Source organism: Lagopus leucura, unplaced genomic scaffold, assembly GCF_019238085.1.
Source record: "Lagopus leucura isolate 7727_CA_CO unplaced genomic scaffold, USGS_WTPT01 Super-Scaffold_100009, whole genome shotgun sequence".
Taxonomy (NCBI): domain Eukaryota; kingdom Metazoa; phylum Chordata; class Aves; order Galliformes; family Phasianidae; genus Lagopus; species Lagopus leucura.
The window spans coordinates 27,044,725-27,058,235 of NW_024962266.1; the positions used below are offsets into that span (position 1 = coordinate 27,044,725).

The window sequence follows — 13,511 nt, forward strand, 5'->3', positions numbered from 1 at the left end:
AGCACGCGAAGCGAGGAGCGAACGGCGGAGCGGTGCGCGGCGGCGGAGGGGCCCGCGGGCGCGGAGCGGTGGAGCGGAGGGGCCCCGCGGGCGGCGGGCGGGAGGCAGCGGCGCCGCCCGAGCCCCGATGCCCGGCGGCCGGAGCGGGGCGCGCAGCCGGAGGTGACCGGGGGGGATCCCCGGGAGCGGAGCGGGCGCGGCCCCCCCATGCCCCGCGGGGACGGCGCCGCGGGCGGCAGCGGAGCCGCGCGGGTGTAGCGGCCCCGCGCTGGGGGAGAGGGGCGCGGGGGCGGCCCGCGGAGCGGGGATGACTCTATCGGGCGGCGGCAGCGATATGTCCGGCCAGACCGCGCTGGCGGCCGAGGACGTGGATATCGACGTGGTGGGCGAGGGAGACGACGCGCCGGGCAAGGACGGGGACGGCGAGGCCCGCAGCCCCGCCGCGCTGCCGCGGCTGCCGCTGGACGAGGCGGCGGAGCCCGGCGAGCCGGGAGCGGGCGGCGAGAGCGGCAGCAGCGGCAGCGGCAGCCCGGCCCCGGCGGGCCCCGAGGGCGGCAGAGGGGGCGGCGGCGGCGGCGGCGGCGAGGAGGGGGCGAGCGGCGGGGGAGCGGCGGCGGCGGCGGCAGCGGGGCAGAGCAAGCCGAAGAGCAGCCTGGTGAAGCCGCCCTACTCGTACATCGCGCTCATCACCATGGCCATCCTGCAGAGCCCGCAGAAGAAGCTGACGCTCAGCGGCATATGCGAGTTCATCAGCAACCGCTTCCCCTACTACCGGGAGAAGTTCCCCGCCTGGCAGAACAGCATCCGCCACAACCTCTCGCTCAACGACTGCTTCGTGAAGATCCCCCGCGAGCCCGGCAACCCGGGCAAGGGCAACTACTGGACGCTGGACCCGCAGTCCGAGGACATGTTCGACAACGGCAGCTTCCTGCGGCGGAGGAAGCGCTTCAAGCGGCACCAGCAGGAGCACCTGCGGGACCAGACGGCGCTCATGATGCAGGGCTTCGGCGCCTACGGGCTGGCCGGGCCCTACGGCCGCCCCTACGGGCTGCCCCCCGGCGCCTACCCGCACCCCGCCGCTCTGCAGTACCCCTACATCCCGCCCGTCGGGCCCATGCTGCCGCCCGCGGTGCCGCTGCTGCCGTCGGGCGAGCTGAGCCGCAAAGCCTTCAACGCGCAGCTCGGGCCCAGCCTGCAACTGCAGCTCAGCAGTTTGGGGGCGGCGGGCTCCATCGTGAAATCCGAGCCCAGCAGCCGCCCGTCGTTCAGCATCGAGAACATCATCGGCGGCCCCGCCGCCAGCTCGGCGCCCAGCGCGCAGACTTTCCTGCGGCCGCCCGTCACCGTGCAGTCGGGCCTGGTGGCCCACCAGCCGCTGGCGCTAGCCAGGACCACCGCGGCCATCGCGCCCATCCTCAGCGTGCCTACCAACATCATCGCGGGGCAGTTCCTGCAGCCCCCCGCCGCCGTGCAGGCCAAGTGGCCGGCGCAGTGACCCCCGGAGCGGTGACCCCCGGCACGGTGACCCCCCGGACGTATCTCTGGGAAACGGCGGAGGTCGCTTTCGGGGTTTTTATTTTTCTAACAGAGGCGAAGTGACGGTCGCGTTTAGGAGCCGGGAGGGCTTTCGCTTTTTTTGAAGGTTCCAGCGCTCCGAGCGGTTTTATCCGAAATAAGCGAACGAACGGGGAAAAAAAAAATGTATAAAAATATTAATAATAAGCGGGGGAAATTTAAAATATTAAACGAACGAACAACAACGAAAAAAAAAAAGAATTTCGGAGGAAAAAAAAAAGGAGGAAAACGCTGTCGTTCTATTATAGAAGTCTGTTTATATATGAATGAATATATGTATTCTAAATGTTATCCCTTCGTGTTGTACACAACTTTGTAAATAAATTTTTCAAACGCTCCGCCCGTGTGCGTGTGCGCGCCGACACCGCGGCACTGCGCTGCGCTCCGGAGCCGCCGCTCTGCGCGTAATGTCCGCGCAACCTCCGCGAGCAGCGCGCAGCCGGTCCGGTTCTGCCCCCCGCTCCTTTCCAATCGCTTCCTAACAAACCCGAACTCCGATCCCCGGGCAGATCTGAGGGATCCGATCCGCGCTTCGTTGTGGTTTTGTTTGTATTATTGTTATTTATTATTATTGCTATTATTTTGATTATTATTATTTTTTTTATCCCCTAATTGTAGGGATTAGCCGAAGCCCAACGCGCTGCGCCGGACCGTCCCCCTTTCCTTCCCCAACCGGAGCGCTGCGGTGCGGCTTTGGCGGCTGTTTCTGAGCGAAATGGCTCTCAGGAAAGCTTGGGGCGATCCGAGAGTCCGCGGTTTCCATTGCGGGAGGACGGCATCGCGGAGCGGCGGCACGGCGCCGAGCTTTCGTTTGCAGCGCCGAGTGCCGGGGAGCGGCTCCGCGGAACGGGAACGGCCTTTTTTAGTTCGTTCCGAAGGGGCGGCCGCGGGATGGAAGAAAAAAAAAGCCAAAACCAAAAACAAAAACAAAAACCCACGACATTTCTTGTGCGGTTTTTGTGGCTGAAATCACGGCGGTGTTCAGAGCCGGATTCGGTCAGCGCTGCTTTGGCCGTCGCGAGTTTCGTTTTGGCCGCGTTCATTTTCCGCCCCGATAAATCCGCGGTGTTCGTTTCGGGACGGGGAGCGCGGGAGGAGCGGGGTCGCAGCTCAAAACAAAAGCCAAGTGTCCTCGGCTCTGCCGCGGGGCTGTACGTGTTATTTCTCCCCGAAGTCAACCTTCGCACCTCCGCACATCCCCTCCGAAACACACCGCGCGGCTCCGCCACTCGGGAACGTTCCGGCTGTGGCGGCAGCGCTGCGGGAACGGCTGCGGGAACGGGGCTGAGCGCTGCGGGAACGGGGCTGAGAACTGCGGGGACGGAGCAGAGCGCAGTAGGAAGCGCACAGAGCGCTTTCGGTGCGGAGCAGCGCTGCTCTGCGCGGCCCAGGGCTTCGCACCGGCGGCTATTTGTAGTGTGTCCCCCACCCCGGGATAAATAATAAATAGAGGAAGGAGCCCCGGCCTGCGTTCACTTGTAGGCTCCAGAAGCTGCTGAGCCCGGGCTTCCCGGAGCCGCCGGGTAACGGGTTCATTCCACGGCTGAGCCTTTTGTTGCTTAGAAAATGACTCGCTCATATTTCCGCGCGTAGCGGCGATACCTCGGGCTCGGCATGTGCCGCTCGGCCGAACCGGAGGCGTCCCGGCCCGGCCCCGCGGCCCTCCCTCCCCTTCTCGCCGCCTTTTCCCCACTGGAGGACAACGGCGGAGCGGCTCCGGAGCGGCCGCGGCCGGGAGAGGGGCAGCCCCGGGACGCGGGGCCCGGCGGGCAGGTGAGGGCTGGGGGCTGCAGTGCCGCCGCGGGGCTGCAGGGGGCGCGGGGACCGAAAGCGGGACCCCCGGGGGGGGCGGCATCGCCGCGGTACCGGGCAGGCGGCGGGGAGGGGGGGAACCCGAGCCAGCATCGGGCGGCGATCCGACACCGACACAGAACGGCTTTTTCTTTCTCTTCATCTTTTTTCTTTCTTTCTTCTTTTCCCCCGTTGTGGGTTTTGTTTTTTTTTTTTTTCCCCTTTTTTTTCCCCCCTTTTTTCTTTCCTTTTTCATTTTTTTTCTTTTCCTTTTTCCCCCTTTCCCTTCTTTTCCCCTTTCTCTTCTTTTCCCATTTCTCTTTTCCTCCCTTTCTCTTCTTTTCCTCTTTTTCTTTCCCCTCTTTATATCCCTTTGCCTTTTTTTTTTCTTTCCTTTCCCCTCCCTTTCTCCTCTTTTTTCCCTTTCTCTTTTTTCCCCTTTTCTCTTCTCCCCCCCATTACTATTCGTTATTTTTCCCTCTTTCCCACCTCCTCCTCTTTTATTTTTTATGTCTCTTTTCCCCTTTTTCTTTTTTTACTTTATTTTTTTTCCCCGTCCTCTCCCTTTTCCATTCCCCAAACCGTCCGACGCATATGGCCAAACTTGACGCGGCCGCTGACAGATGCCTATTAGTATAAGACGTGTCATGTTGGTCTCTGGGGTGCATTGAAAGTAACTAGATCCTAAGCACTGGGAAAATGACCGCACTCCGCAGCACGGAGAGTTTACTCAGAGCCCCCCCAGCCCCGACCCCTGCGATTATTTATGACAACTGCGAGGCCCCGCTCAGAGAAAGGTGCAATGAGGTTTAGTCCCGCACCCCCGAAGCCCGCATCGCCCGGGAACGGGAAAGGACGGATCCGTCGGGGCCATTCCCTCGGGGCTTAAGGTTTACGGGTGCCGAGCATTAAAAAAAAATAAATCGGGAAAACCCCCCTTTTGTGGTTATTTCCAAATGTTTCTTTATTGCAGAGCGATATTCCAGAGCGGGGATCTCCCACCCGGGGAAAACGCGCCCTAAGGGCGAGGAGTGTTTTCCTCCCTCCTTTGGGGCCGCGGCAATGGGATCCCGCGGTGGGGGTGCGGAAGATGCGCGTTGGGAGCGGGCTGTAGCGGAGCGCGGATCGCCGGGGGACATGGCGCATCCCGGGGTCAGAGCGAAGCGTTCCCGGTCCTAACCACGAAGCGTTTTGGACTTAAAAGATACAAAGCAGAGGTGTGACGCCCGCGGAAAGCGTGAGCGGCAGTGAGTGTTCAATGTAGCAGGTAGGGATGAACTCAGCGCGTCGCCCGGACTGAGCAGGGAGCAGACGCCGCAGCCATAAAACGCACTTAACAGTCTATTTAATAGTGGCGAGGTCCTTGGAAACGCAATCTCCATACTGATCTCGCTTTTTTCTTTTTTTTCTTTTCTTTTCTTTTTTTTTTTTTTTTCCTAAAAATAGGTGAGGAAGGTAGAACCTTCCCTTCCCATTGAAAATGTGGCATTTCCTCTATTTTATTAACTAAGACAACTTCGGTAATGAGGGATTCGGTAACGCCGAGTTCGGTAAGCAGTAAGGAAGGGCTCGGTGAGCGAGCCGGGGATGTACGACTTTACCAAGATCGCAAAACGAGAGCGCTCTCGAGCTGGAGGCTGGGTGAGACCCCCACGTCCCCGGGGCAAAGCGCCAATGGCCCAAAGACAAAAAGCCAAAAGCCAAATGCCATCGCCGTCCCCTCTCGGGTCCGGGAATCCCGTGGGCATCGGGGAACAGAGCAAATCTCAGCCTGCCTCTGCCGACTTTCATGAGGTGCTGGCGTTTCGGGGGAAAATAATAACAAAATCCGTCTTCCCGCAGGTTGGTTTGGTGTTTGCAAGCATGTGTCCTTCTGCTCTTGCTAGGGAATCAGGATGGGCGAGGATCGGGGCTCACGCGGTGCCCGCCGGGCGGAGCTGGGAACAACTTCTCGCAGCCGCGAACCGCCCGTTCCCGCTGCCACCGGCCCTGGGAGCGACTTTCTCGTTATTCCGACCGCCTTTCGCCCCGGATTTCTGGGGCAGCCGGAAGGAATTTGCCTTACCCGCGTTCGGTTTTCCATCACCCAAAGGGATGGCGTGAAGAGCCCGGCAAACTCGCCGGAGCCTCCCGAGAGCGCGAAGGGTTAAGGAAAGCCGTTTGTCTGCTCATTATCGGTTTCTCTTTACTACTGAGAACCGAACCCGAGCTCCGCTCGTATCAACGTGTCCTTAATGCCTTTTCCAGTCATTGATCTGGTCAAAGTCACCGCAGAAATACTAGTGACAGAGACTCAATTCCAGACAACGTGACCAATGCAAGTATTTAGAAGGCATTCAATAAAAAAACCTTTCCCGGAGAGCGAACGATTTCACCTTGCAACAAAGAGCGCTCGGCTAATTGAAATAATGCACTCGGATGTGCGGCCGGGCTGGAAGCCGGCGGGGGAGGGGCTGCACGGTGCGGGGCCGGGGAGCCCCGGGGGGGGGCGAGGAGACGCAGCCCGGCGCCCGAATCCGAACGGCCGTAAGGAGGGAGCTGCAGGGCCGAGCGACCGCAGCTCATACCTGGAAGCGTCTGCTCCCATCCCTGCCTTCTTCTCACCTTCTTCGTAATCGATTCGATGTTGGGATTATGTTTATTTTACGGATCTATCAGCCCCCAGACGCCCCTTAGGATCTGATTCATTTCTCGCGCTAGGTTTAATTCAGCAGCTACTCGCAGGTAGATTAAAATAAATGTAATAAATGTAATCTATCATTTTCATGAGGTTTATGGCTCCAGACACACGTCAGGGCAGACTGCTGTGTGCACCTGTGTGAGGCCACGAGCTCCCTGTCCCCCCGTACCTGCCTGTTTGGGGTGGCATTCAATTGCTGGGGATGCTGCCATTGCTGCAGGTGGAAGCAGCTCTGCCATCTCCACGTCATTTGTGCTCTGTTTGCAAACAGTCGGGATTATGGAAATGTGTGTTACTGCATTGGAAAACCTTCAAGGGGAAAAAGCCATCTCTGGTGGTACTCAATACTAAATGTATTTAAACACAAGTATGCATGTACTGTTGGTGCATTTTGGAAAGAACTCACGCATGCTTAAAAAAAAAAAAAAAAGCAGAATTGTATCTTCGTGGAATCTTGTTACTTTAATGTTCATTCTATGACATGAGATCAGATCCTTTTTTATCATACACTTCCACCTTTCAGTGGTTGGGTTGAAACCTGTAATGAAATGGTTTAAATGGGTTGGGCTCGTGCTTTACATGTTGGTCAGCCCTTAAGAGGTCGGGTGGTCAGAATCGCTGTAGATTTCTTCAGACTGCTCTGTTCTATTTCCCCATCCCTGGAGTCATTCAAGGCCAGGCTGGATGTCGCTCTGGGCAGCCTGGTCTGCTGGTTAGTGACCATGCACATAGAAAGGGTTGGAACCAGATGAACACTGTGGTCCTTTTCAACCCAGGCCATTCTATGATTCTATTCTACTCTATTCCACTCTATCCTATCCTACCTTCTATTTTATTCCACTCTATTCCATTCTATTCCATTCCATTCTATTCCTACTCTATCCTATTCCAGCCCCTTCCAACCTTTTAGCCCTTGGATCCCAGCCCAAGGACAGTCCTGCTGGCAACTGATCGGGAAGGTTTGGCCATGAGAACCACAGCATGTGCTCTTATTTACAGAAATAACCCGTTTTCTATTAAATTGCACACCCTACCCTGAGAGAAGTGCCATAAGAGGAAGCTCTGAACAACAGAGACTTCCTAATACTGATAAGGGACGTAGGAAGCTGATGTGGGATTGATCAGGCTGAGCATGCACTCTGCCAAGGCCTCCATGAGGATCACGGAGCCCACAGCAGAAGGTAGTACAGCAGCAGCTGCTGACCAGGCCGCTCCTCAGGTCCTGTTTCCACACACAGCCGCTGACAGCTGCTTCCCGAGCTCCGGCTCTGCGAAGAACAAACCCTCCTGCTGCCACTTCCCTTCTGTAACAAGAAAAGAATCATAATAATTTGTCAAAAAAAAAAAAAACCGCTTCCGTGCACCCCCCCCCCCCCCGCAGCCGCTCACAGCCCCACAGCGGCCCACGGCCACCTCAGCGCCAACACCGCGACCCGAGCTGCGCAGGCGCCAGGCTCAAGCGCATGCGCACTGCGCCCCCCCTCGCCGCCTTAGGGCCTGGAGGAGGCCGGAAGCGTTTTCGAACGCGGAAGCGCGCGCGCGCGGCCGTTGTGTCCAGTAAGGCGGGAAGCGGGGAGGCGCGCGCCGCTCACCTCAGGGCTCGGCGGGACGGGACGGGCGGCGGGAAGGACAGGGCAGGGCAGGGTCAGCGCTGCGATCCGTGCCCGCGTGTCGGCTGAGGAGGAGCGTGGCGATGCGGGGCGGGTGCGAGGAATGAATGTGTCAGAGCTGAACGCCTGACAGGGAGAAGGGAACCCGGTGGGCCTTTGGGTAAGCGGTGTCGCTGAAAGCAGAGGAATTCTCAGCTTGATGCACGTTCCTGAGGGGCGAAGGGCGCTGCTGAGCCGTGCGGCGGCATCTCCCCTATTACCGCCTGAAGGGCCGCCGGCTCCTTGCCCCGATGACAGGGATTTTTTTGTGCCTAAAGGCGCTGTTTTGTTTCCAGGCGCCCTCAGGTGCTGCTCCAAAGGCAGGGGGCAAAGCTGGAGCTGAGGCCGCCTCCTGGAACCTCCCTGAGCGCTGGGCTCTGTGGAGTAGCAGCGGTTAAAGATCCCTGCTTTGCCACCTGGTTAAAGCACAGCGTTGGCTTCTTGAGGTATGGGATAATTACTGAAGGGGAAGAGGAGGCAGGGAAGGATATTATAAGGACCGTCAGAGTTGGCTGATGATGAAACGTGCATAGGGTTGCAGCATTTAGTGTTCAGATCAGCATGGCTGTGCTGTTCCAGCAAGGTGTAGCAAAGGATGTGCACAAAGATCAGCGTTCACATTTCAGCCTATAGATGGGGACCTGCTGCTGTCACAGACCTGTATTGCTCAAAGAACTTTTATTTCCCCTCCGTGCTGGGGGGTCCCAGCTTTCCACAAGTGATAAGTATGAATTTAGTTTGAGCAGGACACGTCTTGTGATGTTGCTTTCCTGTTAGTGAGACAGCCTGGTAGTGCCTTTTTTCTGGTATTGTCAACTATATTGCACTCATTTGAGCTGGCTGTCACCTCTTTAGCAAGGAGAGGCCCTGGCAGCTGTGCCCAGCTGTCCTCTGCTCCACAGTGCCTCACTGACATGAGGGGATGGTGCTGCTGGTACAGCTGAAGGACACCCAATAGATGTACTGTTATTTTCACTGTCAACTTTAGAACAGTTTCTTTTATTTTAGTTCTTTTCTCTTTCTGAGAGGCTGAACTTTAGTTTTGACTCTTCTGAGGCAAATTTTGCATTTTCCATTGATGCTTTTTTTTTTTTTTTTTAATAGGGCAACATTGCCATTTTCCAAGATTGATGCACGTAGCAGAGTCAACATTTCTGTTTGTATGATTTTGGAATAACTTTAAGCCAGCAGAGAATTTTCTACTAGACCTCCATTTTCCATAACTCAGCTATGCTGTTTTTACTCCAGAAATTGACATTAACTTAATACCATATATTCACTGCTTTAAACTGTGTGCTTGTTAACAACATTTAGTCCTTTTTTCCCCCTACTTTATTGATCTAGGATTGTATACACGTTTCTTTGAAGGTGCTTTCCTCTTTCAGGCACAAATACCAGTTCATGGACTATTGAAGATACTTAACTTTCTGTTGTCCCAGGTGAAACATGCTTTGTGTGTATAACAGATTGTGCAGAACTTATTAAGGTGAAGCTTAATTACATACATGTATGTACAGAATAGATTTAATCTGATAGCTGAGTTCTTCAAAGTAATTTGAAGTCTTCTACTCTCCTATTACTGTTTTTATGTGGTTGCCAGATCTCCTAGCTCAGAATTAGGAGAACTTGTTAGTAGTGCCATTAAATGGCTAAGAAACAAAACCAGATGGTGCTGTAGCTATGTGTTTTTTTGTTTGTTTGTTTTTTCAGGTACCTTTGGCTTGTTACAAAGAGAAGCTATGGAGAAGTGGAGCTTAATGACAATTACTGTTTTACTGGCACTTACTGTACGCTGGACTGTATCGCTTGGTTCTTATTCAGGTAATTCTTGTTCACAGTCTGTAGCACAACCATTTGAAGGTGAATAATGGAGCTTGTGGTAAATTAAAGTAAACTTGGGTAGGAAATAATAAGTAGGAAGCAGTGTGCTACCTCTAGTATTGCTGTGGCTTAGGACCTATTTGCCTAAGGCTGGTGTAATAGCTTGGCTGCTTTGGTAAGAATAAGCAGAATGATACATATCCCAGCTGCGTGGGGGGTGCAGGGAGGGTCACTAATGCTTTGGGAGCAGCAAAGGAATGGCCGGCTGTCCCCTCCTATGCCTTTGTCACTCCTGTAGTTGCAGTGTATTACTACAGTTCAGCCATAAATTTGTTTAATCTTGTCCTTTAAGTTCTGGAACAGATGTAACCTTAACTTATATTTAGATAAAACTGTGCTGGTGATAATGAAGATGGTATAAAGGTGACACAAAGTGAGTGATTGCGCTGTGTCCCGTAGCTATACTTACTTAAGGTTGTTTACAACATGAACTAGAGCTATATTCTTTTAATAGATGAGTATTTCTCCTCCCCATCTCCTAATGCTTGCAAAGAGCTGGCAAGTTTTTTTGAACCTCTTGGCGGCATTCAGCGCTGTGCATACACGTGCACAAAGATCTCTCTGCGGGTTTGTATTTTTAAATGCCTCGTTATGTTCAGTCCCCATCAGCTAAAAGAATCACAAGCTCAGTCAAATTCTAGTTTGCTGTTAAGGCAATTGGGAACTTCACCCCTGAGCTGTTCAGTAACATTCAAAGTGATTTTTGAACTGGTGACTCCTGAGTTTTACTTACATGAAGGGATTTGCTTGAAGATAAATTGCAGGTGTGACTTGTTACATAGTTATTTTTAATTTGCTTTCTGAAAATGCCCTCGTAAAAGGTCTGTGATGCAGGCTCTCTTCTGCCCGTCCGTGTGCAGAGAGGCAATCTCGGTGTTGCTGAGTGACAGTAAATTTCTGTTGTGCTGTGCATGTTTTCATTACTGACTGGATTCTTCCGAGTTGAAAAGAATTGCAAACCAACCCAGGTTCTGAGAGTCTTAAAATAGTGGCTGAATTAAAAAACACGTTTTTCTCTATTTTTTCATGTGTCTGTATGCACACACTTATTTCATACACAGTGACCATATAACTTCTTTTGCAATAGGAAAATCTGAATCCAGTCCAATCCAGCAAATTATCAAAGCGCTTGTTTAACTTTCAACGTTGTCTAGGGGGAGAAAATTAATGTGAATGTTGGAGCTGTCAAATACAGAAGCATGCTAGAATTCCTCCCTCCCATCACCCTGCTTTGATTTCCTTCACACAAAATAAACCTTGAATTAGTGGGGGCAGGAAAGAAATGGGCCAGGATGATGTCTAAACTGACGCGGTCCCTTTTTGCTCTCTGTCACTGAGTGCAATATAATTGAGAAAGATTAGCAGCAGTCCTTGTGCTCAGAGGCAGGCTCTGCTTGAAGTGCTGATTCAGCACACTCGGAACCCTTGCGTCGCATGGCTGACCAGATGGAGGGAGGATCATTCTGCCCTCTTCTACTGGGCTCTGTTGGATTGTGCTTCCATTTCCATTCTGTTGCTGCTCGCTATTTAGCATGGTTTTGGATCTCTGGCTAGAATTAGGGTCACGATGGGGATAAAACAGATAACTGATGCCTGGTTTTGAGTGGTTACTAATTATGATGACCTTAGAATAGCTGTCTTGTATAATTACTGAGAAAAATTAAGCTTTGTGTATCTGAGATTTTCATGCAGTTACAAAGCTCATGCTAAATGAGTAGAAGCTAGATACTCATGTTGAGAGGCAGCATCAGACCTTTAACAGCTTGCTTTCTGTTAATAACAGAACTGATTAAGACCACTGTAAATTAAAAGCATTTCACTTCATTCTGAAATGAACTAATTTCTTTGCGTGTATATCTTTTTTTCCTGGAGAAGGGAAACTGTCTGTGTATGTGTGCTACATAGACTCGAAAATCTGGGCAACACATTTTTTCTATTTTAGAAATGCTGTGAAAGGTTCTTGTAGATTTTAGCTCCAGAAAGGAGTCCTGTTGGTCAGTGAGCTCCCTGATTCAGGAAACTTCTAGTTGCATGTGTCATATAGTGGAAATAATCTGTCTCCTGCTCAGGACTAAGTTAGTGGAGATTTATTCTCTCTACTACTCAGAAATAAGCAGAAGATATCTGAGCTTGTGTGGCTCCCACAGACTTGGATCATGGGGAAAAACGATGGGTAGTTTTCCTGTGTTGTAAAGAAACTCTTAAATTTTGTCTGTTTAGTGTCGATATTTTAATGGAAGTACAGTCAGTCCAGTTTCTGTTCTCAGTAAGCAGAGGTTAATAGAAGTAAATAAACAGTGATACAAGATGCTTAACGTTCTGCCATTACCAGAGTTAGGCTGATGTTAAGGAATCGTTGCTGAGTGGGCAGCTGAAGTATTTGCACTGATAAAGCTTTTTTCCATGGGAGGAAAGCTCTTGATTTCCTGAGAGTTTTATGTGCGCGTGTGTGAAAAGTATCTTTGAACATAATTTGCTTTGCAAATTGCTATCTAACAATCACTCGTTTGGAAAGTGTGAGAGAGAATTCCTGCAAACCAAAATGGAACAGTTAGTTAGAAGTTTTGTATGGAAAAAATATTCTAAGAGCCAATTTCTGTGTGCTGATCTAATAAGTGGTTTGTGTTAACTAAGAATCATGAGGTAAGGAACAGCATATGTGATTTTTTTGGTAGCATCACAAACAATGTAATAGGGGAAAGGGAGAGGAACTGGGGGGGTTTTGGGAGGTGCTGCTTCTAAGTGAATTTAAAATAAGGCTGGTTGTTAATTACGAAAGCAATGGCGAGGTACCAAGGCTAAAGCCTTGTCTATGGTTGCTTACGGAGGAAATGTAGTTGGTACAAAATGGGCGTAAGATGGCTGCTATGGATGTTTTCTTATTGCAGAGAAAGTGCCACGTTTCTCATCTGTACTTGGTAGTGATTTTTTTGTGTCAGATGAGAAAGCTGTTCTTCACACTGGGATATCTTGATAAATGCTCATCACGGATATAGCCAGAAAGCCAAAGGAACACGTGAAGCTTTTTTTCTAATTGTTAGACTGTGGAACAGATTAGGTCTCTTTTTCTTCTCAAATGTAATAGGAGAGTGGAGAATAAAATTAGTGTTGTAAGAATATGCAAATGCAGTTTGCTTTTCCTCTAGACATGTGTAAACGGAATAAATTCATAAATACTGTAATCATTTTTATTTATTTATTTTTAGGTGCAGGAAAACCACCTATGTATGGAGACTATGAAGCTCAGAGACACTGGCAAGAAGTTACTTACAACTTACCCATCAGGCAGTGGTACGTAGTGCTGTTATGTTATAGCTCAGGTTACCAAGGGGTAAATGGAGTGAAACTTTGTTTTACACCTCATTAAATGTACCTTCATCTGTCATGTCTGCCGTATCTTTTGCTGTTCTCAGAACTAGTCTAAAAATACTTTTCTAGTGGCATAATATCACCCAGTTCTTAGGCTGAAATACTGTTTTCTTCACAAAATAAGCAAGCCAAAATATGGAAGTTTGGCTTGCTAGATATTAGCTTTCTGGAGGATATTCTGACTGGTGATATTCATTGCTGTGAAACTCCAACATTGTTTTGAACTGAACACTACAGAATAGAAGATGAATTCAACTCTATTTCTGTAAATATGCAGGGACAGTCCTAAAAGCTTGTTGCTGTATGGAACTTTGCACGTGACTGTGGGATTCGCAATATAGAGCCTGTATTATCATTTTATTTTCCTCTTTCTGGGACGCCTGAGCCTCTCATTATGCCAGAGCTGGGATAATGGAGAGATGTAATAATGGAGTTGGCAGCTTTGATCCGCTCTGCAAGCAGAACTGCATGTACTCAAAGTTCAGAGTTACAGCAGTCGTTATTTCTGGGTGTTCCCAGGGCTGGGTTGCAGGCTGGGTTGCAGGCTGGGTTGCAGGCTGGGTTGC

General features: G+C 51.3%; 2 protein-coding genes and 1 long non-coding RNA gene across 6 annotated transcripts in view; all 3 read left to right on the forward strand.

Annotated features, from left to right (window-relative positions):
- Positions 1-265: 265 nt before the first annotated feature.
- Positions 266-1,913, forward strand: FOXD3 (forkhead box D3). The gene has a single exon (XM_042873851.1). It carries the CDS (start codon positions 308-310, stop codon positions 1,493-1,495), a length of 1,188 nt encoding a protein of 395 aa, XP_042729785.1. The 5' UTR covers positions 266-307; the 3' UTR covers positions 1,496-1,913.
- Positions 1,914-3,064: 1,151 nt separating this feature from the next.
- LOC122181397 lies at positions 3,065-5,813 on the forward strand. Its single transcript, XR_006179414.1, has 3 exons — positions 3,065-3,348; positions 4,340-4,633; positions 4,813-5,813. It is a non-coding gene; the product is annotated as an uncharacterized LOC122181397 (long non-coding RNA).
- A 1,722-nt stretch (positions 5,814-7,535) lies between these two features.
- ALG6 (ALG6 alpha-1,3-glucosyltransferase) overlaps positions 7,536-13,511 on the forward strand; it is a 20,650-nt gene continuing 14,674 nt past the window's right edge. Inside the window, exons 1-3 of one of the 4 annotated variants that reach the window (XM_042874166.1) lie at positions 7,536-7,603; positions 9,406-9,516; positions 12,783-12,867. In XM_042874166.1, the coding sequence (XP_042730100.1) occupies positions 9,435-9,516; positions 12,783-12,867 (167 nt within the window). In that variant the 5' untranslated portion in view covers positions 7,536-7,603; positions 9,406-9,434. Of the gene's footprint in view, positions 7,604-7,711; positions 7,817-7,991; positions 8,142-9,116; positions 9,135-9,405; positions 9,517-12,782; positions 12,868-13,511 lie in introns of those variants that run through there. The other 3 variants (XM_042874165.1, XM_042874164.1, XM_042874167.1) reach the window with 3 other exon arrangements.

Coding starts and splice junctions, on each gene's coding strand:
- FOXD3 (XM_042873851.1), top strand. CDS start 308: ATGACTCTATCGGGCGGCGGCAGCGATATGTCCGGCCAGACCGCGCTG.